The following is a 27,873-nucleotide window of genomic DNA, read 5'->3' as shown; positions in this document are numbered from 1 at the left end:
GCTCCCATATATATCTTTCATCCGATATGAAGTTTTAAGGCTGTAGAAGCCACAATTTCGATCCGATCTTTACAAAATTTGGCATGAGGTGCTTTATTTGACATCTTCATATGTTTGCAAAATTTCATAAAAATCGGTTCAGATTTAGATATAGCTCCAATGTATATATTTCATCCGATATGGACTTTTAAGACAGTAAAAACCACAATTTTGGTCACATCTCTACAATCTATGGCGTGAGATGTTCTTTTTGACGTCCCAGTATGTGTCATCAAAATTGGCACATTTTTCGATATAACTCCCATATAATTATTTATCCGTTATGGCCTTTTAAGGATGTGGAATTCCAAATTTGAAAATCTTACAAGGTTCTATTTGATATTCCAATAAAGTCTGGCTGAATTTCGAAATAAGTTCTACATATAATAAGTACTACGTACATTAGGTGGTCTAGGGTATTATTGGTTGGCCAAAAAGTAATTGCGGATTTTTCATATAGTCGGCGTTGACAAAATGACACAGCTTGTGACTCTGTAATTGCATTCTTTCTTCTGTCAGTTATCAGCTGTTACTTTTAGCTTGCTTTAGAAAAAATGTGTAAAAAAAAGTATATTTGCTTAAAGTTCATTCTAAGTTTTATTAAAAAATGCTTTACTTTCTTTTAAAAAATCTAAAATTGCTTTTTGGGCAACCCAATATAAAGTCGGCTCGGCCCGACTTTGGCCTTTACTTACTGCTTTTTCATCGCTTTGCTCACACTCACCGTAGGAGGCTACCGTAGCGCAGAGGTTAGCCTGTCCGCCTATGGCGCTGAACATCCGGGTTCGAATCCCAGCGAGACTATCTGAAAAAATTTTCAGCAGTGGTTTTTCCCTCCTAATGCTGGCAAAATTTCTGAGATATTATGCCATGTAAAACTTCTCTCCAAAGAGGTGTCGCACTGCGGCAAGCCGTTTGGACTCGGCTATAAAAAGGAGATCCCTTATTATTGAGCTTAAACTTGAATCGGACTGCATTCATTGATATGTGAGAAAGTTGCCCCTGTTCCTTAGTGGAATGTTCATGGACAATATTTGCATTTTATTTGCTCACACTCACATCATTTCAATTTGAGTTCTTGAGTATGAAATGTTTCTCCTCTCTTTCCGCTGATTCTGGTATCTCTCCCATACATTACCTGTTGCATGCAAGGAAATCCATGCTTGGTTCACCATTAACTTCTATTTTTGTTCTTTTCTGGCAAAATTAATAAACATTGAGTGAAATTATTTTTTATAATTTTCAATATTCATAGAGCTGCAGACCGTAGGGTTTGCTGTTTCCATTACAAAAAGCAAAACAAAAAACCCTTTTTCCATATCTTAGTGACCAATTGTGAGGAATATCTTTGCAACTGCTGATTAATAACCTTTTCCTGCAAATTAATCAAATAACATGTTATCACTTAAAAATATTCGACCAGCAGTATTATTATCATCGTGTGAAGTATAAAAATGACGTAATTGAGATGACTAAATATTTAATAGATATTGTTATTTATGGCACAATAGAATTTCATTTCATACTCTTTGCTTATTTGAATTCTTTGCTTTTCTGCCATTTCAGTAAACGAACGACTCTAGTTTAAGCAACAGCAACCAATCAACGAAACTTTAGTTTTCCAATAGCCAAACATGATATCTTCCAAACTACGCCTGCAGACGCTGGCGTTAGCAACATTTCTTCTATTGTGTTTTGTGCTTGCGGCTGAAAGTCAATTGGCCGGCAAATTAACCCAAAATGCCTGCGTTAACAAAGCCACCTGTCACGAATGTATACAGACACTAGAGTGTGCCTGGTGTTCGGATCCAAATCATGGCGACAAACCCAGATGCTTCTCGGAATATATGAATAATTTTTGTAGTGCCCAATACATACAAAATCCAAAGACCATACAAGAAATTCTGGTCAGTCAAGAGCTGAGTCGAGCAAGTGGGGGTGCTGCTATGATGGGTGGTGGTCAAATGTCATCTGGAGGTTCCTATTATTACAATTCCTCCTACAGCAGTTCTATGTCGGGATCATTTTCCAGCTCTTCATCTGCCAGTGCCCATGGTTCATCAGCTTCAGCCAGTAGCTATGGGGAAATTGTACAAATTAGTCCACAGAGAGTGAATTTAAAATTGCGTATGAGTAAGTAACGGTGAATAGTTTAAGAGAGTCATACACTAATGCTAACAAATTGTTATTACTCCATTCCAGATGAAGTCCATAATTTACAATTCCGTTACTCACAAGCCGAAGATTATCCCGTTGATTTATATTATCTTATGGACTTGTCAAAATCTATGGAAGATGACAAAGAGAAATTATCTGCTTTGGGTGATTTACTTTCCGAAACTATGCGTAATATTACCTCCAATTTCCGTTTGGGTTTCGGCTCCTTCGTTGACAAAGTACTGATGCCTTATGTCTCTACTATACCCAAAAAGTAAGTAGCATGTTTTAAGTGATGTATAGGGTAGTGTAGTTATGGCAGATACTGTAAATTTAGATAGCAATAAGTTGACTTTAAGTATATATATTAAGTGATAAATCGGATGAATGAAATGTTGCTCTCCTCCACTTCGTTCAATAGTTAAATAAGTTTTGCACACGACCTCAGGGGCCATACTAGGGTTGTGTCTATTGATCAGCAAAACTAAAGTACATAATAGCAGAGGTGGTAAGAAGACAAGTGTATAGATAGGCGCTTTGAAAGGCTTTTGCTAGAGGTCTCTGAATACAAAAAAAAAAAAAAAATAACTTAAACGCAAGAAATCAGTAACACCACCGCTTCGTTGTTGATTGAGCGCTCGCCATTACGGAATTTATGATAAACGGAGCGTAGAAAAAGCTTTCAGCAATTTAAGACACCAGGGCCTGATGAAATATTTCAGGCATTAGTACAGAAGAAAGTGGACTATTCTATGAAGGACTGAAGGACTGCACAAGACCATTTATTTCTGCTTTCAAGAGACATTAACAACCATAGAGTATTTCAAGAACTGAACTCTTCGTTAAAAACAAAAAACAACATTGTATGAGACAATTGAGAACTGAGTAAAACAGATAACAAGACAACGAAATGAGTGAAAAAAAGCTCTTCAGGAAAAATAACCAGTAAAGAAAGACAAAAGTTGAGCGAAGCCGACTATATTATACACTACAGCTACCCTACAATAATAAATTCGGGCAATATATAAATATATATGTATGTACATGAGAGCTTTATCTAAATCTGAACCGACTTTTAAACAGATCGTTTGAAAATTGTTGTTACTACAGCTATGTAAGTTGTTATTGTTGTTGTAGCAGCTTATTGTCTGCTTGATTCTGTTGAGTGTCAAGACGCAGGAACTCCGCGACTAAGATGGGGTGCGTCCACAGGGATCTGGGTCTGAGTCGAGTGGGTCTGGCTGGGCGGTTAAACAGGTGACGTGTATCGTGCGGTCGCTGGTCATAATCGGGACATACACGTCGTCATCAATCCTTGCTCTGTAGGAGTTGAGGCGACTGCATCTGCCAGAACGTAATTGGGTCAGAACCACTCTGGTTTGTCGGGGGAGGTCAATTTCTTCAGGTGCAATGGGAGGCGGTCGTTCTCTAAGGACTACATTCACCCGGTAGCCGTTTACCACATCTACTACTTGTATAAGTGTTGTCTAGACCTGTTTGATATGCCGCTTGATCTAGAGGTTCTCTCTTGCAGCGCTGAACCTCGCGCTCTAGATCATGTAGATCTACCTTAAGGCTTCTGGGCGGTGGATATCTATCCACAAGATAATGATTTGGATGGTCTCTGCGATAACAGCCTAAAAGTTATTGCTTAAACAGCATGTAGTTATGTCTTCGCAATGGTAGGATCTTTGTCTCCTGATAGAGGTGGTCCAGGTCCAGGAGACACAGATCCTACCTGCCATGTAAGTTCAAATCCGGTGATAAATATGTATGGTTGCTAATTCGAACAAAACAATTCGTGCCAAATTTTGTGCAGATCGGTTACAAATTGTGCTTATTACAGCCTTATAAGTGTAAATCGGGCAATATGGGATATGGGATATTGGTGAAATCTCTCAGATATATTAAGATTAGTAACAAAACAATCCGTGCCAAATTTTGTGCAAATCGATTGAAAATTGAAGTTACTACGGCCATTTAAGTGTAAATCGGGCGATGCATATGTATGGGAGCTATATCTTAATCTGAACCGAGTTTTACCAAAATCGATAGCCAAAAAGTGATATTTGCAAAATTTGGTGATGATTGGACAACAAATATGACCTGCACTTTGATTACAAGAATACATGGACTCACAGACGGACAGATAGGCATGACTAAATTGAATCAGAAAGTGATTTTGAGTCGATCGGTATACCTAACAATGGCTCTTCTCCTTCTTAGCGTTGCAGACAAATGCACAAACTAATAAAACCCTGTACCACAGTGGTGGTGTAGGGTATAAAAATTCATTCAGCTTCAGAGAGTGCACGTTGTACCATGCATGTATTCGGGTAGATTTGCTTCAGATTGAATATTACTGTTCTTGTCGTTTGCTTTGCTCGTAGTACGAAATTCGTACGTAGGCAACGTAGTAGATTTGGCAAAAGCATGGGTAAACACACACACACACGCCTAGTTTTTTTTATATGAGAAAACAAATAGTTTGGAAACGATTTGTGTGATCAGTTCATTCATTGAGAACGACAGTGAGACGTTTTCATATACAGCGAGTAATTTCTCATATCTTACTATAGCGGCGATGAATTCGAGATAAAAATACTCCCCAGCACTGAATGGTGGTTGCTTTCCAAAATTATCAACTCAGCACAGGGATGGAAATTGATAATTTTGAAACGGTACTAAAAAGGTACTTTTTGGACCGAAAGAGTACGTTTTTTCTTGTACAAACATTTCAAAAATCTCAATCATTGTTAGGGTGCTGCATACCTAGGAATAATTGGAGTGGGATAGTCAATGGACTGTCATCAGTATACTCCGATGTCCTTGCGGAATTTCCTGGGTCTCCTCCAGTTTGTGACGATGCAGGCTGGTATCGAGGCCGATACAGACTAATTGCCTTAGGCGATCAATGCTCAATTGAAATGTATAGTTGTGCGCTAAAAAAGATTGGTGAGATCTGGCCAGGTGCAGAACTAGATTTAGTCAAGAAGGAAGATATTTCTTCTCGACCAATGGCGCATGTTTGGATAGCAAGGATTCCCTCAGATCCTGAAGCGATACTTGGAAGACTAAGGGAATGTAATCCCAATCTTTTAACCACCGACTGGAAGATTGGTAGATTGGATGAGGCTGATGGTGACCGGAGACATGCAGAATTCGTACTAAACTCCAACTGTCTCGCAGACCTCAACAAGTCTGAAGGGGTTGTATCCTACGAATTAAACAAGTTGAAACTGAAGGTCTATAGAAGCGGTGGGGTTGGGGAATCAGGAGACGACTCAGCAGTTGTTGCTGAACACTTGCCTGAGGAACTATCGACCACATCGCTAAAGTCTGGCGGATTGCAGGAGACTGAAAATGCCCCTGCCACAATCGAGACAGGAGGGGATGGCATCGAAACGAGACCCGACGGGCCCTGTGTGGGTGGGTCACAAAGTTGGACTGGGCTCAAAGTGCGCGCCAGCGGGGAAGCACGGAACTCAGAAACTACTTTGACAGCAGCAGTTAGTGAATAATCTAAGGAGAAATCGTCCACACCGCAAGTGCCTAGTGTCCTGAGGAAGAGTGGTTCCACAGCTTTCACACCTGCCCCTGGATGCGTACGGAAGCTCATCATGACAAGTTCTAACGAATCTTGTGAAATCTCAGAAGACGAGGCTACCACAACAGTGGTGGAAGTTCTGAATTCTGACTATGGTCCGGTTTCTACAGATAAATCTCCACCATTGTAAGGCCGCTTCGGTGGCACTAAAGGTCCTCCTGATGGCTGGGGGATTTGACGTGGTTCTTATCTAGGAACCATGGGTGTGTGGAGGAATGGTACGTGGACTAAGAATTCCGGGATTTAAACTTCTCAAGGGTCGGGGAATGGGAGACACAGAGCCTGTATTCTTGCAAAGGGTAGTCTAAATGTTTTTCTTCTTCCGTCACTAAGCACTACTGCTTTGTAGTAGCCAGCCTTGAAATAAACAAGTCTCATTACTGGCTGGCTTCTATATATATGGCACACGATTCAGAGATGCCGCCTTCAAACCTTAAGTCGTTGGTTGAAGCTGCTTCTGTAGGGAAGAAAAGCCTCATTGTAGAAAGTGATGCTAATGCACATCACCAGATATGGGGAAGTTCGGATGTCAACGAAAGGACTGTCCCAGATCTCTCAACTAGATGACTGAACAGTTCAAAATTCACCTGTTCCCGGTGCCGGGCCACGGAGATATCCCAAGGAATTCTAAAGCGGAAGAACTTGCGAGACTAGGAACTACCTTACACACTCCAGGTACACTGGCATCTGTGGGTATGCCTCTAGCGACACGTAAGCTAAGTTTTCAGGACCAGACCCGAACACAACGAATGATAGATGGTCACAAAGAGGGGGCTGTGAGCATTCCAAAACTATGTTGCCTCATTTAGACTTGAAGAGGTCTGCTGCTTTGCTGTCATTGGTTAGAACAGACGTCTCAATCATTGTGTCCGTCATGACAGGTCACTGTCTAATCGGAAAACATGCTGACAGACTGAAGGTTGCCAGCAACGACTTTTGCAGAAGCTGTAGGGACTTCGAGGAAGAAGAGACTATAGAACAACTTCTGTGCTTGTGTGCCGCACTAGCAGTGAGAAGGAGTTCTTCTTTAGGTTCTCTTTTCTTTCAGAACCTGTGTGATTTAGCGGATGTGAACATTCGCAAGTTAATGGGCTTTTAAAAGCGATCTGGATGGTTCAACGGTAGGAACTAGAAGGCATCTTCCTTCTTATGTTCCTGTGGTATCACAATGGACGAAAACGTCTAAGCGAGTCTGATGACAGACTGCCACTAAAACCTAACCTAACCCATATATATCTTTCATCCGATATGGCCTTTTAAGGCTGTGGTTCTATTCAATATTTCAATAGGTATGCAAAAAAAAAGTCTGACTAGTTTTCAACATAGGTTTCATATATTGAGATTAGTACGTTTCTCGGTGTCGTACAATATAAAATAGTTGGCTCCGCCCGCCTTTCCTTACTGGTTTCTGAAAGAGTTTTAAATGAGGCATTTCTTTTATACTTCATAAAGTATAGGCAATCAATTTTTATGCTCTAGCTATAAATTTTTATTTTAGTTTAAGTAGGCAAAACAAATTATAACAGCTTTTTTAAACATAACAACGTTTTTTTTAATTATTAAGAAAGTTTTCCTTGTTTCCACCGTTTACAGTTTTCGTTATAAATATGTTTATATGTTTTTTTCTATATATTATAACATTTTTTTGATGCTGTTAAAATTTCTTATAATTTTCTTAATAATAATATTATAATATTTCTTTTTTTACCTTTTTTTAAACTAAACCACTAACAACAATGAATTCAAATTCAATAAAAACAAAATATGTAAAAATCATATTTTCTACTAAACAAAATGAAAAACCAAAAACAAAAACTTCCTTGCCAAAAATTAAACAAAAAAAAATACTCTCTAAATAACATCACCAATAATTTTTGCACACCACAAAACAATAAAAAAAAACCAACAGACTAGAACATCCCTGTGATCAATGTGAAGCACCCTATGGTTATCGCAACCATATGCCTTTGAGTACAGATACCCCAACATTCACTGTAAGAACCCAATCATGTTTATTTAAAACAAATACATATATACTACACGCATAAATATTTTACTTCACTGTCTTGTCACTTTACATATCAATGTATATGCTAAATATCTACCCACACTTTATCAAGTCTCTAAATGTGCATACAATTTTTATATACATACATATTTAAAATAAAGGAAAATCCCTTTTCCGCTCTTTACATATAGTACCGCACATAAGTATTGGCAAAAACATAAATTTTTAACTTGACCGCTATTTTTCAGCCTGGTCTCCCAGTCTACTCAAAAAAAATATTTTTCCGAAAGAACCAATGTTGTTAATTAACTAATGCAGATTCGTCGTACAAAATAATTAGCACACTTATATTTATATTTTATACATCTAAACATATCTAATTAATACTTTGTTGGCAAGCCCTTTTGCTTGAGCACTGCGTCCAAACGGTTTGTTATGGAATGTACCAATTTTTTCCTCCCTTATTTTTTGCCATTCTTCTATAAGTGCCTGGTTAAGTTCGGACTTATTGGAAGTGGGCCGCCTTTTTACACGTCTATCCACTTCCTCCCTCAAATGCTCAATGGGGTTGAGGTCTGGAGATTGCGAAAGATGTGGCAGGACATGTGCGATATTCATTATTAGCCACATACGCATATCATGAGCAGAATATCTGGGGTCATTGTCCTGTTGAAATGTAAATGAACTCGGTAGATTCAGTTTGTCCAGGATTTCTCTATACAGTATAGGGGCCATCAGAACGGAATATGTTGGACTTACTCTCATCCGAGAATAGCACAAGGTGCCAGAAGCTGTTCGTTCGGCTTACATATTCTCATGCGTAACTAGGCGCTTCTTCTGGTTCTTTAAAGAAATAAGCGGCTTACGTCTAGCAACTCGGGTACCGTAATCGGCCTCATGGACCACTTTCCCGACCGTCATGCGGTGAATTTTCATTCTAGTCTCTCTCTTGAACTTCAGCTGTTAATTGTGTTGATGTTTTTTTGGGGTCTCATACTATCTCACACTATCTTTTGGTGCTCACGGTTACTTAAAACTCGGCGACGCCCAGAGCTTTTTGCGTTTTGTAAATTTGATTCTCCTTCAAACCTGTTGACAATGCTTCGAATTGTGAAACGGCTTCTGTCCATCATTAGGCCGAAATCAACAAACGATTTTTCTTGGCTGTGAAGGTGCATTATAATTTTTCGCTCAGATACAGTCGTTTCTTTTGCTTGATCACTGCGTCCAAACGGTTTGGCATGGAATGCACTAATTTTTTCGTAGTTTCCTCCCCTATTTTTTCCATTCTCCTATAAGTGCCAGCTTAAGTTCGGATATAACAAAAGCGGCTTACGTCTAACACTTTAGGGGCACTGTAATCGGCCTCATGAACCACTCTTCCGACCGTCATGGGGTGAATTTTCATTCCAGTCTCTCTCTTGAACTTCAGCTGTTAATTGTGTTGATAATATTTTTGGGGTCCTTTTTAATTTCACACATTATCTTCCAACATTTTTTGCAAATTTTGCCCATGAACATTCCACTTAGGAACAGGGGCAAACTTCTCACATATCAATGAGTGCAGTCCGATTCAAGTTTAAGCTCAATGATAAGGGGCCTCCTTTTTATAGCCGAGCCCGAACGGCCTGCCACAGTGTGACACCTCTTTGGAGAGATGTTTTACATGACATAGTACCTCACAAATGTTGCCATCATTAGAAGGGGAAAACCACCGCTGAAATTTTTTTCTGATGGTCTTGCCAGGATTCGAACCCAGGCGTTAAGCGTCATAGGCGGACATGCTAACCTCTGCGCTACGGTGGCCTCTTTTGACGCTCCCGGTCACTTAAAACTCGGGGAGGCCCAGAGCGTTTTGCGTTTTGTAAATTTGATTCTCCTTCAAACCTGTTGACGATGCTTCGAATTGTGAAATGTCTTCTGTCCATCATTTGGCCGAACTCAGGAAACGATTTATCTTGGCTGTGAAGGTGCGTTATAATTTTTCGCTCAGATACAGTCGTTTCTTTTTGCTTTGGGGCCATCTTTTGTATTTTCTGCATTTTATTTTATTCTTTCAACAAAAAACGGTAAAACAACACTGTTAATAATTTTGAGAACCAATTGCAACGAACAAAGCAACAGGGTAGACAATTTTAGGAACCAAATTTTTTGCAAAAAGAGTTGCCAACTGGCAAAAATTAGGAAAAAATAGGGCATAACATGTAAGTGTGCCAATACTTTTGTGCGATGAAATCGCATTATTTTTTTGTTAAATAAAATATAAAAACGTTCAAATAAAAATATCTGCATTAGTTAAGTAAATACATGGGTGCTTTCGGAAAAATATTTTTTTGAGTAGACTGGAAGATGGGGTTGAAAAATAGCGGACAAGTTAAAAATTGATGGTTGTGCCAATTCTTATGTGTGGCACTGTATGTTTATTGTTTAATATGTTATTTTTCCATAATTAACACTTTTTCCGTTGGTTTGCTATAGCTTTTTATTTTTGTTTTATTATTGTTAATATTTTTTGTGCTTAATTTTTTTTAATATCTATTTGGTGTTTGGTGTGTTTGATGGTTGCATAATTATTATCTATAGTCATTGTTTTCCTTGTCATTAAGTAAGTGTAATAAAGGGTAAGGTAAAATGACGATTGGTTCTAGTCTTTATAGATATTTTCATTTGTTTCCTATAAATAAATAAAGTAAAGAAGAGAAAAAGATTTATGTATAACATACAATTCGTATTTAATCATATATACTGTATTATTAAGGTGTTTGGTTAATAATAATATAATGCAAAATGTTTGTAGATAAACAAAAATGTATTAATTTTTCGATTTCTAAGTATATCCTGGATTCACGCTAAAATTAAGTTATTTTTCAATTATTCACATTAATCAATGTGACGTACAGTCGAAACCGCATAACTAAAAATACTTGTCCAATATAAAATGAAGCATAAACTTAAAAACAACTCTGGTATTCATCTCAAACTATATATAAACCAAACAAATCAGTGCTCAGCAATCCAACCCGTGTGGTGCGCATAGTCATTCCGTGTTCTTGGAGTGCTCACGGGCTTATGCCCCAAAAATAGTGGGTGCACCCCACAAAGTTCGGGTCTGCAAAGTTTTAATATAAAAAACAAGTAAAACCGTGCTAAGTTCGGCCTGGCCGAATCTTATATACGATCCACCATGGACTTCATTTGTCAAGTTCTTAGAAGTTCCAGCCAGTGTGGAATGTCCGCACTCTTTATAGAGAAGGAGCATTATACGCGCTGGATGTATTGTGGATTTGTGGTAAGTCGGAGACTGAAACACCTTGTCTCCGCTGGATGAGAGGCTAGGCACAATCCGCCCAAAAGCCAAATTCTTCAACATCAGCCAAATGTGCCCATACCCCGACGAGAAGAAGGATGAGCAGACCAAGGATATTTTCTGCGAGCGCTTAGAGGAAGAATATGACCGCTGCCCCGCTGGTATTAAAATCGTTCTGAGAGATTTTAATGCGAAGATAGGGATAGAAGACTTTTTTGGTCCAACAGTCGGAAAGTTTAGCCTCCACGAGGTAACGTCCAGTAATGGGTTGAGGCTGATAGATTTCTAACTACCATGATTTCAACATAAAAATATTCACAAAGCCACATGGGTGTCACCCGATCACGAGGAACGAAATTGTGATAGATGGAAGGCATTACGGTCTGACACTGCACGGAAGCTGGTCGACTGACCCAACTGTTTCATGAAAGCACTCCTTTTCCGATGGCGCAGTGGCAAACTATTGCCCGCTCCATGGAAAATGCTGCGATATCCGTACTTGGGTACCGGAAGCCACCCCAAGAAACCCATGGTACGACCAAGAGCGTCGAGATGCTACTGAAGCCAAGAATGCGGCATGTAGAGCAACCCTGCAATCAGTAGAAAACGCGCCAGATGAAGGAGAGGTATCAGAAGAAAAAGAGAGAGGAGAAACGTCTATTCCGCAGAAAGAAAAAAGTGGAAAGACGTGAGTGTGAGCGAATTGATATGCACAGGAGTGAGAATGAAGTCAGGAAATTCTACCATAGTGCAGGCACATCCTCCTGCAGAGACAAAGAAGGAAATCTGGTAAATGACACAGATAGCATACTGAGGATATCGAAAGAACGTTTTACCCAACTGCTAGTGTCCGATGTTGGCGGCGAAGAGGATACTGCAGAACCAATCAATGATGATGGTATAGAATGTTTACCTCCTAGTCAGAATGGAGTCCAAGTAGCAGTGATCCGACTAAAGAACAACAAAGCAGCAAGAGCCGACGGGTTACCCGCTGAACTATTTGAGACCGGAGGCGTATGCATCAGCTTATCTGCCCAATCTGGCTAGAAGAACGCATACCCGATGATTGCAAGCTCAGCATACTATGTCCCGTACACAATAAAGGAGACAAGTCGGAATGTGCCAACTACAGAGGAATAAGTCTCCTCCCCATCGCATACAAGATACTCTCGAGCGTACTGTGTGAAACATTAAAACCTAAAGTCAATGAGATAATTGATTGAGGCTTTAGACCTGGTAAATCCACCCTGGACCAGATATTCACACTGCGCCAAATCCTTGAAAAGACCTGAGAAGGAAAAATCGACACCTACCATCTCTTGTTGACTGCAAAGCCGCTTTCGATTCGCCTTTACGTTCAAAAGTATTTCAAGCCATGTGTGAGTTTGGTATTCCTGCAAAATTAATAAGACTCTGCAGGATGACACTTGCTGATACGCGTTATTCAGTAAGAATAGGAAAGAGTCTCTCCGAACCATTTAATACCAAACGAGGTTTCAGACAAGGAGACCTAGGAGCCTATCGTGTGATCTCTTTAATACCCTGTTGGAGAAGATTATACAAGATGCAGATGTGAATACATATGGCACACTAATCACAAGAGAACACATGCTACTCGCCTATGCCGACGACATCGACTTCACCGGAAGTAGTAAGTGTAGCCTTTGAAGAATTCGAAAGAGAGTCTGACAAAATGTGTCTGGCAGTAAACGGAGATAAGACGAAATGGATGGTCTCAACTCCCAAAACGCCTTGTACAACCGAGCAGATAAAGAAAATGGAGAAAGTTGGGAACCACAACTTTGAGATAGTCAGCAACTTCAACTACCTTGGCACCGCTGTAACCGATACGAATGACACCAGTTTTGAGATAAAGCGAAGAATAATACTGGAAAACAAATGCTACTTCGGGCTAAGCAAGCAGTTTAGAAACAAGGCTACCTCTCGACAGACGAAGATTACACTATACAAGACACTGATACTACCCGTGTTGTTATGTGGTTCTGAGGCATGGGTACTTGTGAAAGCAAATGAGGCAGTGCTTGGAGTATTTGAGAGAAACATTCTTCGTAAAATATATGGACCAGTTTGCATTAATAGGGAATATAGGCGTATTATGAACCAAGAGCTGTATGACGACGTTAGCATAGTTACACCCATCAAAATACAACGGCTGCGTTGGCTAGGTCATGTTGTCAGAGTGGATGACGAAGCTCCAGCAAATAAGTCTTTTGAAGGCAAACACGGTGGTACACGCAAACCGGGAAGACCAAAAGCTCGATGAAAATATCAAGTGGTGGAGACACCTCGAAACTTGGTATCAGAGATTTTAGAATGAGCGCAGAAGATCGAGGCGCTTGGAATGCTATTCTACGTTCGGCTAGTGGAACAAATGTTCATAGCCAATTAAAGTAAAGTAAGCCTTTGATCCTATCCGATTTTCCTAAAATTTGTCACAATGAGTTGCGTTAGGCCGCTCGAAATTTGTATCGAGTATGGTCATATCGGGCTATATTTGGATATAGTTGCCATATATATCGATCTCCCAATACTTAAGGTCTTCAATTTCGCTAAAATTTGGCACAGTGAGCTATAGTAGGCTTTTCGGTTTCTAATGATTTCGCCTAAATTTGGAACAATTAGTTGTATTAGACCCTTACATATCTTTCCCGAATTTAGTTGATGCGTTGGAACCGTTCGTTAAAATTTTTAAAGCATTTTTAAAACATTTTACTAAAGCGTATTACCCTTAAGCTGTTTCGACTGTACTTATGTGTGTATTTTCTAAATCCGTTATTTATTTATATTCTATTCTCTTTCTACTTTTCTCTTTCAAAATTTCTTTTCATATTTCCTATGGAATATAAAAAAAAAACACCTACATATATATATATATATTTGTTTGTGTGTGTAATGCATATGCATCATCAATATATCAATGTGTTATCGCCTAAATACATACCCATATAAACATAATCAAATTATTAGCATGATAGAACCATGTCCGGGCTGTGCTGCACCCTATGGTTATAAAAATGCAATGCCTCTAGACATGGACACATATCGGTTCTCAGTAAGTTTATGTCGTTGTAGTTAAATATCTTATTTTCCTCAAACAAGCGTTTAAAGAAATTGTTATTTGCTTGCATTAAAAAAAAATAATATTTATTAAAGTTAAGAAGATTTTATATCCATTCTTTGAAATTAAAAAAAAAACCTTTTTTTTCGATTACTTTCCGTTTTGGAAATATCGTTTATTAGTTGTCTGTGTTTACGATAACAAGTAGAGGACATAGATGAGTAATCAGCTGATAGATAGAAACATTTAAGATATCATTTATTGACGCCAACCGACCAATAGGGGCCGTAAAATTATCACTCTGTTACCTCCGTGATTTATAGAAGAAATTTAATTAATTGCTTCTGTTTCTATTTCGAATAGAAAAGAAAACAACCCTGTAAAGAGTCTCGACCAAAAAAACCAAAAAAATAAAAATTATTTTGAAGAAAATTGGTAACAATGATCACGATTTTGGCCTCGCCAGGGCATTATCAGACTGTGATGCCACCAAAAGATTACATGCTTCACCCTACTCACTAATAAGTGAGTAGTGCAATGGTAGAAGCATGCCATTTGAATAAAACGTTGGGCCTAGTTATTTATATTTAACCTTTTCTTACAGCGCAGTAAGAGGAAGGTTTAAATCTAACAGCCAATATCTCTTCAACATCCCAAGATATACTCATTTACAGGTAGTGACAGTTGCCCAACAATAAAATATTGAGTGCACTATCTGTCAAAATCAGTGATTGATGCAACTCTGATTTTGTGTATGTTACTAGTTCGCGCCATTTTTCATTGTTTGTTGTGAATGGTTCTTAACTATAATACACACACAACCAAAACTCGTGTAACATCCACAACACACACAAAGCCAAAGACTTGTTAGCCGGACAAACTTCGCTTGTCATAGAATAACTTTTCAATATGAGCATAGCTGCATATTTCCCGATGTGCTGTTCGTGCATACATTCGTGTTTTGCACTTCTTTAGTTGGTTAACAAAATTTATTTCATTTTGTTGTTGGATTAACCAGTTTAGAACAATGTGTTTTTATTTCTTGCTTCTATTTTAAAACAAAACAACAAAAACACTTTAAGAAGTCTCAGCACTTGTGGTGTGTTAAATGTATAAGGGGCGGGCTGCAATGATCGCGATTTCGGCCTCACCGGGGCCTCATCAGACTGCGATGCCACAAACATGCTTCCATATGGTGGCCAGAAATCGAGGCCACCGTAGCGCAGAGGTTAGCATGTCCGCCTATGATGCTGAACGCCTGGGTTCGAATCCTGCCGAATCCTGCCACACCGTTCGGACTCGGCTATAAAAAGGAGGCCCCTTACCATTGAGCTTAAAACTTGAATCGGACTGCACTCATTGATATGTGAGAAGTTTGTCCCTGTTCCTTAGTGGAATGTTCATGGGCAAAATTTGCATTTTTGCTTCCATATAACTAGACCCAACGTTTCATTTAAAGGCCATGTTTCTACCATTGCTAACTGCGCTAACCTTTCATTCAAAGAGCATGCTTCTACCATTGCACTGCTTACTTATTATTAAGCAGGTGAGATTCGAACCTCCTGGGCACACGGAGTCTAGCGTTCAAAACCATCAATACAACTTCCAACAGATGCACAAAACAATGTGCACCATGGAAGCAGAGTAATTGTCGCAGAAAAAAAGTCTGGCATTACACAAAAACGCATGCATTGGGAAAAAGTACAGCTAATAGACAGGGTTGTCGAGCGTGGTTAATGCTGTAATTGTATCATAGAGGCGTTTTCGCAATAAATACGATTCAAGTACAACATACCAACGCACGGCCCTTGAAGCCATCACACCTGATTTGGTTAAAAAGTCTTCTAACCAAAGAAGAAACGTGTCCCATAGTCGTTGGTGTGTATTGCGATCTCTAGCTTTCCTTTTCCATTTGATAAGAAAATCTCCGATCATTGAGCTCGTATCGAAAGAGAAACAAACATAAATTCCTTTTATTTGTTTATAAATATCGAAATTATTTTCGATAAAAAACACTATCGAAAATCGATAAATATTTATTTATACAAATATTTTTGGAAAAAAAAAACTAATTTTTATGATTTTTTTTTCCGAAAAGTGATGAAAAACTTTTAAATTTTGAAATAAACTTTCAATAACAAAACTTTATCGATAAATATTTATCTGCAAAAGGTTTTTTTTTAATTTTCTTTGGAATGGATGTAAAATTGTTTTAACTGATGGTTATGGTTACATGACATTTGTTGTCCAGCTAAATTTAATTTATTGGGCTTTTTTCTGTTTGGTTGTTTGATTATTTTTTAATAACAACGGTCTGTGTTTGTTTGCATGACATTTGTGCTTGCGCATGAAAAGCAATAACATTTTCATTTTAATCATGTGTTTTAACTCTATAAATTTTTTTTCTTCCCAATTTTCTAGGTACACTCTTGTTAATGTCTTGTATATTTATAAAAACAAAAATTAACTTGTTATAAGTTATTGAATTGTTTCATTGATAACAACTAAAAAAGATATGTTAAAACAAACTTGTGTTCTTGCGTTAATTTTCTTATCTACAAAATTCCTTAAGCGATATTTTTCAAGTTTACCTTAGATAGTTGAGGGTATTAATTGAATGGCTAAATTATTTTGATAAGGATTGCATTATGGTTTATTTATAGATAACAAAAATGAAGTGAGATCGATTTCATAGGCACATGGAATATATACCTTATGCTGAGTTTACATGGTACATCTGATGTATGGTCATTGTAAGAGTTTTGGTAAAAACAAAGGTTTATTCGTCACATGTAGACATAACCATCAGTCATGGCTGAAAAATCAAAATCATTTGATTTATTTCGATGAATGACGTATATCGATTACCGTTTACAAAGAAATGTGTAATCATTAATTAACATTGATATTGAAAAACACATTCTGTGACAAATAAGCTTAACAAATGAAAAGTAAATTATGAAAAATTAAATAAAATCTAAGAAAATAAAAAATCGATGTACCGTTTTAGACAAAAGCTGTAATCAACACATACACACGATGAGTACGATCATGATGTGCCATGTAAACTTTGCTTTCTGCCTTTGAAATCGATTCAAATTATAGAAGAAATCAATAACCTATTTACTTTTAATTTTTCATTTAATATCTATTTTATATTATGGTAAATGTTCCAATCCTGGTTCAAGTATGCCCCGGTAATGTCAACTGACGACGAAAGATTTTCTTTGCCATATTTCTTGCAAACGTTGCCACCTCGGCGTTTGAAGGCTGTAACAACCGGGACGGTAGGATCACGAACAGTCTTGTAGCGTAAGCAGGAGATTTACGCATCTGAGGATGCCACGATACACATCGTTTGTGTGCCCGGCCATAGCGGAGTAAAAGAGAATGAAAGGGCAAACGATATGGCCGTGAGTTTTTTGGGGCGACGCAATCCGCGTTAAGGATGTTGGTGTAGAGCTGGCAATATATCGATGGCACTATCGATATTTAATTTTTTAACAGAATATCGATTGATATTTATACCCTACATCACTACTGTGGTACAGGGTATTATAACTTTGTGAATTTGTTTGTAACACCCAAAAGGAAGAGAGATAGACCCATTAATAAGTACACCGATTGACTCAGAATCACTTTCTAATTCGATTTAGCTATGTCCGTCTGTCCGTGTTAATTTGTGTACAAAGTACAGGTCGCAATTTTCATTCGATCTTCTTCAAATTTCGTACAGGCATGTTTTCGGTCTGGAGACGAAGCCTATTGAAATTGGAAAAAAATCGGTTAAGATTTTGATATAGCTCCCATATATATGTTCGTCCGATTTTCAGTAATAATGTAATAAAATAGTCATTTGTTAACCGATTCTCTCGAAATTTGACAGGAAGATTTTTTTTATGACTCTCGACATTACTGGTGAATTTCCTGGAAATCGTTCCAAATTTTAATATAGTTCTCATATATATATATCGCCCGATTTTCACTCCTAGACCCACTGCAAGCGTATTTATTGACCAATCTTCCAAAACTTCGTACGACGCTTTCCTCAATGACTACCACAATATTTGAGAAGTTTTCTCGAAATCGGTACGGATTTAGATATAGCTCCCATATATATGTTCGTCCGATTTGCAGTAATATTGCAATGAAATGGTCTTTTGTTAACGGTTTCTCCCGAAATTTGGCAGGAAGGAATATATCAGTTTAGAGGCGTTTTAGGGTTGGGGATGCGCGCTGGGTACTTGGACCCAAATTTTAATACGATACTCGTTTTCTAGTCTCCAATGCCTTTTATTTGATACCCATATTGTGCCTAACGGTTCACTTTTGGTTTTGGATGGCGTTGTTTGGGTAAGGGGCAGGGACCGCCCTCATCCGATATCTAAAAATTATATAACCTATATTTCCTCACAGACAAACTGACACAATCTGTGAAAATTTTAAGAAAATCGGTTAAGCTGTTTTTGATTCTACGGAACAAATAAAAAAAAACGAGTCCCATATAGTCATGATGGGTCATATGCCCATTTAAGGCATTTTTGGGAGTATACTATACTTCGATCTGATTTTGTATACAAGATTAGTAATCTACTTCTGAGTACCTTTCATTTGAGGCGCATATTGACATGAACGTCCAATATGTCTGTTTGGGGAAATTTTGGTGTTGGGGCGGTCCGATGGGTACCTAGACCTAAATTTTATTACCATATTCGTTTTCTATTTTCCAATACCTTCCATTTGATACCCATATTGTCCCAATCGGTCCATTTTTGATTTTGGGTGGTTTTTTTGGGTAACGGGGGTCGGACCCTACCCCCCCTTCCGAAATCAACAAATTATAAAGCCTATTTCTCCTTCCTGACCATAGTCGTAATCTACTCCCGAATACCTTTCATTTGAGTCCCATATCGTGATGATCGCTCAAAAACCTATTTTAGGGGGTTTGGGGTTGGGGCGGCCCCCAGTTACTTGGACACAATTTGTAATATGAAATTCGTACTCTATTCCGGAATACCTTTCATTTGAGTCCCATATTGTCCCGATCGGTCCACTTTTATATTTGGGTAGTACTTTTGGGTTAAGGGGGGACTCTCCCCCCTTCCGATATCAAAAAGTTTTCTTCCAGACCAACCTACAAAATCAAGGTAATCGGTTCAGCAGTTTTTGAGTCTATAGGGGAAAAAAAAAACAAACAAACCGATAAACAAACACAAATTCAATTTTATATATAAGATAACTTTTTTTAACAACCTTCATTTGCTTTGTTTACCTTTGAGAGGGCAAAATATGCTCGGCGTATCGATTTTTTTTCTTCCCTGAAATCGATAACTTTTGACAAATTACGATCGTAAGCCATGATCCAATTAGTAATTACGGAACGGAATTAACCTTTGAACAAAAATTCGAACGATAGCGGATGCGAGAATTAGGCCCCATGTTTAAAGCAAATTAGGGGCGTGAAATGGAGAACAATTAGTGATATTGTGGGTAGCACGGATTTCCTTACTTAGATCTTTTCTGGGTTATTTTTGTAATATTAGTATTTAGAGTGCTTAACAAGTCGATCACTGGCTTAAGTATATGTCCGTATTGGCATGGGACGGATTAGTTGAATTCATACCTAAAACTCCGTTTACACCAAGATATATTCATTTACAGGTAGTGACAGTTGCCCAACAACAAAATATGGAGTGCACTATCTTTCAAAATCAGCAACTCTTAATTTTGTGTATGTTACCAGTTCGCGCCATTTTTCATTGTTTGTGTGTGTCATGGCTCTTAACTGCCACACACACACATACAACCAAAACTCGTTGACATATAGTGCACTTCGCGAGAAAAAATTGTACTCAGCTGTTAACGGTACACTACCTGGTAGTTATGTCAGGGTTTACACTGCTCTTTAAATCATCTGTTTTCCCTTCATAAAATCAGCTGACGAGAGCCTTAAATCTGGATTTAATGAGCAGTCTAAACGGGGTTTAAACAGAAGAAAACTTTGAAAATATAGGTTTTTTTTTTTTTGAAAATTCGAAAGCCGTTGCCAGGGCGTACATTTTTTAAACCCCTTTCTAAGAAATAGCTTTGAAAGTTTTATAAAAAATCGCTTTGAGGATATATGTTAACATATTTGGCTTTTTCTCTAAACAAAATTTTCTTAAGTGAATAAAAAACTAAAAACTTTGGCATACTTAAAACTAAAACAAAATTTAACCAAAATGATTAAAAACATTTATCTTACATGTTATTCAATTAATTTGGCTTTGGCAACAAGAGTGTACCAAAAAATATTTGTTTCCTATAACCGAGTATATTGAAAAAATTTATTAAAATTGGTTGTTTTTTCTCAAAAAATCATAAACAATATAGACTGAAGTGAAAAATGCCGCTGTCTCCGGTAATTTGGATGCTCCTGAAGGTGGCTTTGATGCCATTATGCAAGCCATTGCTTGTCGTCAACAAATCGGATGGCGTGAACAGGCCCGTCGTTTGTTGGTATTCTCAACAGATGCCGGCTTCCATTATGCTGGTGATGGCAAGGTAACATATAAACTGCATTTTTTTTTTGAAAAATATCCTAAGCAAAAAAATTCCTTACAGCTTGGTGGTGTCATAACTCCCAATGATGGCGAATGTCATTTAAATGCTGCTGGCCTTTATACTCATTCGGTTATACAAGATTATCCTAGTATCTCACAGATTAATCATAAGGTCAAGCAAAATTCCATTAATATCATATTTGCTGTTACCGCCAACCAGCATTCTGTTTACCAGAAATTGTCCTCCCACATTGAAGGTTCCTCAAGTGCGGTTTTGTCCAATGATTCGTCCAACGTGGTGGATTTGGTCCGAGAGGAATATAGCGTGAGTATTATTATATCACAGGAAAATATTCTTTAGGTATATTTCTTATGTTTTCCCTACTACAGAAAATCTCATCTTCCATTGAAATGAAAGACAATGCCACTAGTCATGTTAAGATTACCTATCACTCAACCTGTTTGAACAGCGGCAGCAATGAATTGGAGACTGCTAAATGTGATGGTCTGAAAGTTGGCGATATTGTCACCTTTAATGCTAAAATTATGGTTACCTCTTGCCCCGCCGATCCTGCCGAATGGAATCAAGTTATTCAAATCTATCCTGTGGGCATCAATGAAAGTTTAATTGTTAACTTGGAAATGTTGTGCTCTTGTGATTGCGAACGTCCCGGTTCACCTGGCTATGAAATCAACTCACCCATATGTAATAATCACGGTAGATTAATGTGTGGCATTTGTGATTGTGATGACATGCATTTCGGTCACACCTGCGAATGTTCTACCAATGAAATCCATCCTGGGAAAAACAATGATTTCGGTTGCCGTCCCGATAATTCTTCAATTGTTGACTGTAGTGGACGTGGTACCTGTTTGTGCGGTGTTTGTGATTGTGAGAAACGTGCCAATCCCGATGAAATTATCTCCGGACGTTTCTGCGAGTGTGATAACTTTTCGTGTGAACGTCACGAACAACAATTGTGTTCGGGTCCCGATCATGGCTCCTGTGATTGTGGTGTGTGTGCCTGCAAGGCTGGCTGGTCGGGCAGCGCTTGCAACTGCAAGACCTCCATCGAAAGCTGTTATCCCCCTGGTGGTGGTGAAATTTGCTCGGGTCATGGTGACTGCGTTTGCGGCAAATGCGAGTAAGTACTACACAGTATAACGAGAATTTTCTCAATTAAAAATTTAATTGAAAATAAAAACGTTTTCAATTAAAAAATTAATTGATTCGACAATTTTTTAATTGAATCTGAATTTTTTTCAATTAAGATCGTGCCATTTTCAATTAAAATATAAATTTATTCAAAATTTTTTTATTGTATAACTTTTTTTTCAATTACAGTTGTAATTGAAACCTTTCCAATTAAATTAATTAATTGATTCAGTTCTTTTTTCAATCGTGATGATTTTTTTTTATACCCACCACCGAAGGACGCGGGTATATTAATTTCCGACTCCATAAAGTATATATATTCTTGATCTGAGTAAAAATCTAAGACGATCTAGCCATGTCCGTTCGTCTGTCTGTTGAAATCACGCTGCAGACTTTAAAAATAGATATATTGTGCCGAAACTTTGCACATATTCGTTTTTTGTCCATAAGCAGGTTAATTTCGGAGATAGGCTATATCAAACTATATATTGATATAGCTCCCATATAGACCGATCGGCTGATTTAGGGTCTTAGGCCCATAAAAGCCACATATATTATCCGATTGTGCTGAAATTTGGGACAGTGAGTTGTGGTAGGCCCTGCGACATCCTTTGTCAATTTAGCTCAGATCGGTTCTGATTTGGATATGGCTGCCATATAGACCGATCCTCCGATTTGGGGTCTTAGGCCCATAAAAGTCACAAATATTATCCGATTGTGCTGAAATTTGGGACAGTGAGTTGTGTTAGGCCATTCGACATATTTTCGCAATTTGGCCCAGATCGGTCCAGATTTGAATATAGCTGCCATATAGACCGATCTGCTGATCGGTCCATAAAAACCACATTTATTATCCGATTTAGCTGAAATTTGGACCAGTGAGTTGTGTTAGGCTATTCGACATCCTTCTTCAATTTGGTCCAGATCGGTCCAGATTTGGATATAGCTGCAATTTAGACCGATCTTCCGATTTAAGGTTTTGGGCCCATAAAAGGCGCATTAATTGTCCGATGTCGCCGAAATTTGGGAGAGTGAGTTTAGTTAAGCCCCTCGATATACATCTGGAATATGGCACAGATCAGTTCAGATTTGGATATAGCTGCCATATAGACCGATCTCTCGATTTAAGGTTTTGGGCCCATAAAAGACGTATTTATTGTCCGATGTCGCCGAAATTTGGGACAGCGAGTTAAGTTAAGGCCCTCGATATACTTCTTCAATACTTCCCAGATCCGTCCAGATTTGAATATAGCTACCATATAGACCGATCTCTCAATTTAAGGTTGCATCAATGGAACGATATCTGGCTTTCCTCTTTAAAATCAGTTGATATCGATAAGTTTAAGAACGAATCGAATACAAACATGTTAGTGGATTTGACGTAGAAACGTAAAAGTCAACAGTACGTCGTGACAAAGAAGAAGTAGAGCGAAAATTAAAAAAGGGTACTGATTAAAAAGGGTCACAAAAGTGTCGAAATTAGCCTTTAGCGTCACAAACGGTAACGCTGACGCGCAGCGAGCTCATGTCCCAGGAGATAAACATCTGTATACCAAATATTGGCCACGGCAAATGTGTGGGGTGATGGCATGTAAACCAGTTGTGCTATGCACTCTTCGAAATCCATATTGATGCTCGGCGAATGGAAATTATCCTACGAGGCTCGGGAGGAGTAATGCCTCAAGCGTCTTTGCTACTGGTGAGAGAAGGGAGATCGGTCTGTACGACTCCCCCAAACTCGGGTATTTACCAGACTTCAATAGCGGGATCACTCTTTCATTTTCAAGACATCGGGAACTATAAGAGTGTTCAAAGACAGGTTGAGGACAGTAGTAAGGTACTCAACTTCTGGTGAATCCAGATTCTTCAGCATCAGTGTAGAGATTCCGTCGGGGCCCAACGCCTTAGATGATTTGGCGCCATGGATGATATTCGTAACTTTACCCACGGTAAATTTGAGTGCCGTCCATCGGCTCGGAGATCACAGATACGGCGACTACAAACCTATGGCAGCCGGTTGTACGTACCGGATTGACCCGATAGAGTTCTTCATCGGCCTCAGTGTATAACACACTGCTACAACAACAACAACAACGGCGAATGACTCCTCCTTGCCCTGTCACTCTTAGGATGCACAAAAATTGGCGGTTGAACAACCTGGCGCATCTCTTCGGACCAATCACGGTTACGTCGCCAAAAGTGACTGAGGTCCTGTCATGCCGTCTATCGGGGTTCGAGAGTAGATAACAGCTTGCCTACACGGGTGCCTAAGATACATTACTCCAAGTGTTCCATCCACAAATTCCGCTTATGCTCGCTGACGACCCAGTTTATTTCCAAATTCAGCTCCCTGATTCTGGGGTAAGTGGGGTCCTATTACGCTCGTCTGCGAGTACCACTGCCTACGGCGGGAAATTGGGCCGCACTTGGGGTATTCAACCGGCTGGTATAAAGCGAGCGACTGCTGCTTTAATGATGTCTCGGAATTTCCTCTCGGCCACTAGCACATCCGAGGGGGGTGGCAGTTCACTGAAGCGGCGATTGGTATACTCTCTGAAGCCAGCCCAATCGGCCTTCTTCTGATTGACAAACGTCCGTCGCTCAGAGGTTATGAAGTCGGGTGGTCGGTCGATTGGGAGAATTATGCTGAGGTGGTCTGACCCCAAAGAAATGACGGCTTGTCAGGATACGTCACTCAGGAGATCAGGGGATGTAATGGAAATGTCTGGCGAGCTGCTGCACCTCGTAATCTTAGTGGGGGCATCATCATTCACCGTGCAAAACGTGGAGTTTTCAGTCTGCTCTGCCAAAGCTATGCCACGCTGTTCGTTACCTAGGGGAGAATGTCATGAAGTGTGGTAGGCATTAAAGTCCCATAGAACCAGACGTAACCCACTTATGTCGGGGTTGTAAGCTTGGCCATTAATCGGGACACAGCTACCAATCGGCGGCAAGTACACGTTGTATAACTCCATCTCGGCAGTACCGGACCTGACTGCTATTCCCATGCACTCCATTTAGGGGTCACTAGCGCCAGGCGCAGGCGAGGTGGGTCTATATTGCACGGAATGGTGTATCACGAAGGCCAATCCCCACCTCCATTCCTTGAGCGATCCTTACGTAGCACATTGTATCCGTGACAACTGTGCAAGTTGCAGGTGTTGGTCAGTGGACTTTGTCTCCTGCATCGCTGCGACCAATATATCTCTCCGACTCATAAAATCCACAATCTCATTGATCTTGCCACGGAGTCCGTTGCAGTTTAGCTGCAAAAACGATACATTTTCCGGCTCTGGCCTGGCAATATTTGGGATGCTGCCGTTGCGTATATTGCCGTACAGGAGAGGTCGAGGGGGTCACATAGTCCGACGACGAGAACGCAGAAGGCGACGACGACGATCCTTGTGACCCACTGCTGGCTATGTTCGTACAGCACTTTGCCTCCATCATCGGCCGATGTTGGTAAGGTGTAACCGGTGCATGGAGTGGGTACATTTCCAATCTTGCTCTGGCCTCACTTCACTACGGGAGTATGGTCATACTGGATATGTAGTATGACTTTACTCCCGTAGTGAAATGAGGCCAGAGCAAGATCGGAAATGTACCCACTCCATGCACCGGTTACACCTCATCGACACCAACCGATTATGGAAGCGGTTCTGGCAAACCGAACAGAACCAGGATCCGGGGTTTTTTTCAATCCCGGCACGTGCGGAGAAGGCACTCCGGCATGTGCCCCTCCCATGACGAAAAAAGACGAACACTTACACTGAGGCGGCAGCCCTTGCCGAGGGGGGTTTCATCGGGTGAATGCGGTGCGTACAACCGGCGGCCATGGGATTGGGTGATGGTGGTCACCATTAGAAGTGGTGATGAAATGCCCTTCTGTGACGTTTCCTTTGTCATTTTCTCCTTTTTTTTATGTCATCTAGTCTTTCTGGACCCTGTTCATCCGGTCGGTTGTCCAACGATTGACAATTTAGCTAAAGCTTCAAAGTTTATCACAGCCTATCTTACAGTTTGTACTTGTATTTTGAATTTTTTTTAATGTGTGTGTGTGTGTTTTTTTTTCTTCTTTTTAGATGTAAATCCACTGAAGAGGGACGTTTCTCTGGCGACCATTGTGAATATTGTCCCACTTGCACTGGCCGTTGTCATGAACTCAAAGACTGTACCCAGTGTCAAGTATATCAAACTGGCCCCCTAAAGGATCCTGAAGATTGTCGCACTAACTGTACCCTATTCACACCCGAAGAAGTTGAAAAGGTGGAAATCGATGAGACCAAAGGCGAATATCTGTGCATGTTCTATGATGAATACGATTGCAAATTCAAATTCAAATATCGCGAAGAAGATAACAAAATTGTGGTGGTGGCCCAAACCGAACGTGAATGTCCACCCAAAGTGTTCATGTTGGGCATTGTATTGGGTGTCATAGCGGCCATTGTATTGGTGGGCTTGGCCATTTTGCTGTTGTGGAAACTCTTGACAACCATACATGATCGGCGTGAGTTTGCCAGATTTGAGAAGGAGCGCATGAATGCCAAATGGGATACTGTAAGTATAGATGGTGAAAATGTAACTCAGGGAACTATGAATTTTAATTTTGTTTTTTTTTTTGTTTGTGTTTCTTTACAGGGCGAAAATCCGATTTACAAACAAGCCACCTCAACTTTCAAAAATCCCATGTATGCTGGCAAATAAATCAAGCACTTCATGCCATCAGTATCTAAGTATCACCATCTTATAGCCCATTATTATGTGGATACACCGAATTTGCCATAAGAGATGAAAATCCCAACTACGAAACTTAGTTTTTTGTTCTCTTTTCTATGTTCTCTCAGTAACAAAATGTCATCGTTGTATCAAATTCTATATATTTTTAAGTTTTAATATTTAACACCAAATTCTCTTAACTGCCATTGAGCTAAAACGAACTTATCTGTATATGCTAAATCTTAAATATTTCACCACTCCCTCCGTTTGAGTTGACTTGTTCTATCATTTCGAAACTTTTAACTGACAAACAAGTACTAAATATGTGCCTCAAGTTTTAGAGAGTTTTTTTACAAACTACATAATAGAAATATATATATATTTTGTACTTCTTTTTTTTAAACAAACACTTAAAACAAACATCAAAGCCGATTTTTTTTTAATTTCTAGTTGTTAAGCAAAAGAAAAACAAAAAACAAAGCAAACCCTTAATGTAAGTTTTTAAAAAACATACAAAAGCGTGTAGGAACACAAAATGCCTTTAGCCAAATTGGAAATATATAATCATGATGATGATAACTCCAAAGTATACCCCCCACCCACTAGGTGAAAATGAGACGCGCAACATCTATGCAATATTATTAGACCAAAACCTAACACAACACAATTTTTACAATTATTTAGTGTTAAAAATATTTTCAATTTGTATTTCCTTATATCAGATTCGTATATGTTCCTGACACTCGGGAATTTTTTTTATGCAAAAAATCTGCATTCTTCTACGTTTCTTTTGTATTAACCTTTTTCATTGATTTTTTTCTTTTTTAAGCATTTTTGTGTGTAGTTTTTTTTTCTTTCTTGCAGTAGTTTGTTTTCTACTTATGCTTAAGATCATTTTTAACATTTAAGTTTTATTTTTATAATTTTTTGTTTTACTTTTTTTTTGTATGTGTTTTTATTATTTTTAATTTAATCAACATTTCTGTAAATTTTTGCTTTTAAGTTTCACATTTTTTTTAATTTAATTTTTCAATGTGTAATTGTACTGATTAATATTAACAATTAAAAAACAAATTAAACCCCAAATGTGAAGTTTGATTTATTTTATTGCAAAACAAATAAAAAGGCCTTAAGTTGGGCCGGGCCGAACTTTCGATACCCACCACCTTGGGCATATATGTAAACCACCTTTCTTAAAAATCCGCGGAAAATTGTATACCTTATGTCCCATAGAAGTTATATCGAAATATGATCCGATTTGG

At 38.9% G+C, this 27,873-nt stretch overlaps 1 protein-coding gene and 2 long non-coding RNA genes across 4 annotated transcripts in view; 1 reads left to right on the top strand and 2 right to left on the bottom strand.

Moving 5' to 3' along the window:
* Positions 1 to 1,502: 1,502 nt before the first annotated feature.
* The window catches only part of LOC131997395 (uncharacterized), a 30,841-nt gene continuing 4,470 nt past the window's right edge, over positions 1,503 to 27,873 (bottom strand). Inside the window, exon 4 of the long non-coding RNA XR_009398246.1 lies at positions 1,503 to 2,521. This is a non-coding gene — a long non-coding RNA (uncharacterized LOC131997395). The remainder of the gene's footprint in view (positions 2,522 to 27,873) is intronic.
* LOC106087141 (integrin beta-PS) lies at positions 1,674 to 26,630 on the top strand. 2 transcript variants are annotated; one of them, XM_059368379.1, is made up of 8 exons: positions 1,674 to 2,172; positions 2,242 to 2,470; positions 14,107 to 14,191; positions 20,570 to 20,740; positions 20,801 to 21,064; positions 21,130 to 21,884; positions 25,978 to 26,452; positions 26,534 to 26,630. In XM_059368379.1, the coding sequence occupies exons 1-8, from the start codon at positions 1,674 to 1,676 to the stop codon at positions 26,597 to 26,599; spliced, it is 2,544 nt and encodes an 847-aa protein (XP_059224362.1). In that variant the 3' UTR covers positions 26,600 to 26,630. The 2 variants fall into 2 exon arrangements, with proteins under 2 accessions (XP_059224362.1, XP_059224361.1); XM_059368378.1 differs by lacking the exon at positions 14,107 to 14,191 and adding an exon at positions 7,713 to 7,797.
* Positions 10,193 to 17,016, bottom strand: LOC131997396 (uncharacterized). The gene is made up of 2 exons (XR_009398247.1): positions 16,910 to 17,016; positions 10,193 to 10,485 (listed from the first exon to the last, which is right to left on the bottom strand). It is a non-coding gene; the product is annotated as an uncharacterized LOC131997396 (long non-coding RNA).

The sequence above is a fragment of the Stomoxys calcitrans genome, chromosome 4 (genome assembly GCF_963082655.1).
Source record: "Stomoxys calcitrans chromosome 4, idStoCalc2.1, whole genome shotgun sequence".
Lineage (NCBI taxonomy): Eukaryota > Metazoa > Arthropoda > Insecta > Diptera > Muscidae > Stomoxys > Stomoxys calcitrans.
The sequence above is the reverse complement of the archived record's forward strand: the minus strand, read 5'-3'. Positions and strand labels throughout refer to the sequence as shown.

Coding starts and splice junctions, on each gene's coding strand:
- LOC106087141 (XM_059368379.1), top strand. CDS start 1,674: ATGATATCTTCCAAACTACGCCTGCAGACGCTGGCGTTAGCAACATTT. Junction 21,065..21,129: donor TGGTCCGAGAGGAATATAGC/GTGAGTATTATT, acceptor TCCCTACTACAG/AAAATCTCATCTTCCATTGA. Junction 21,885..25,977: donor TGCGTTTGCGGCAAATGCGA/GTAAGTACTACA, acceptor TCTTCTTTTTAG/ATGTAAATCCACTGAAGAGG.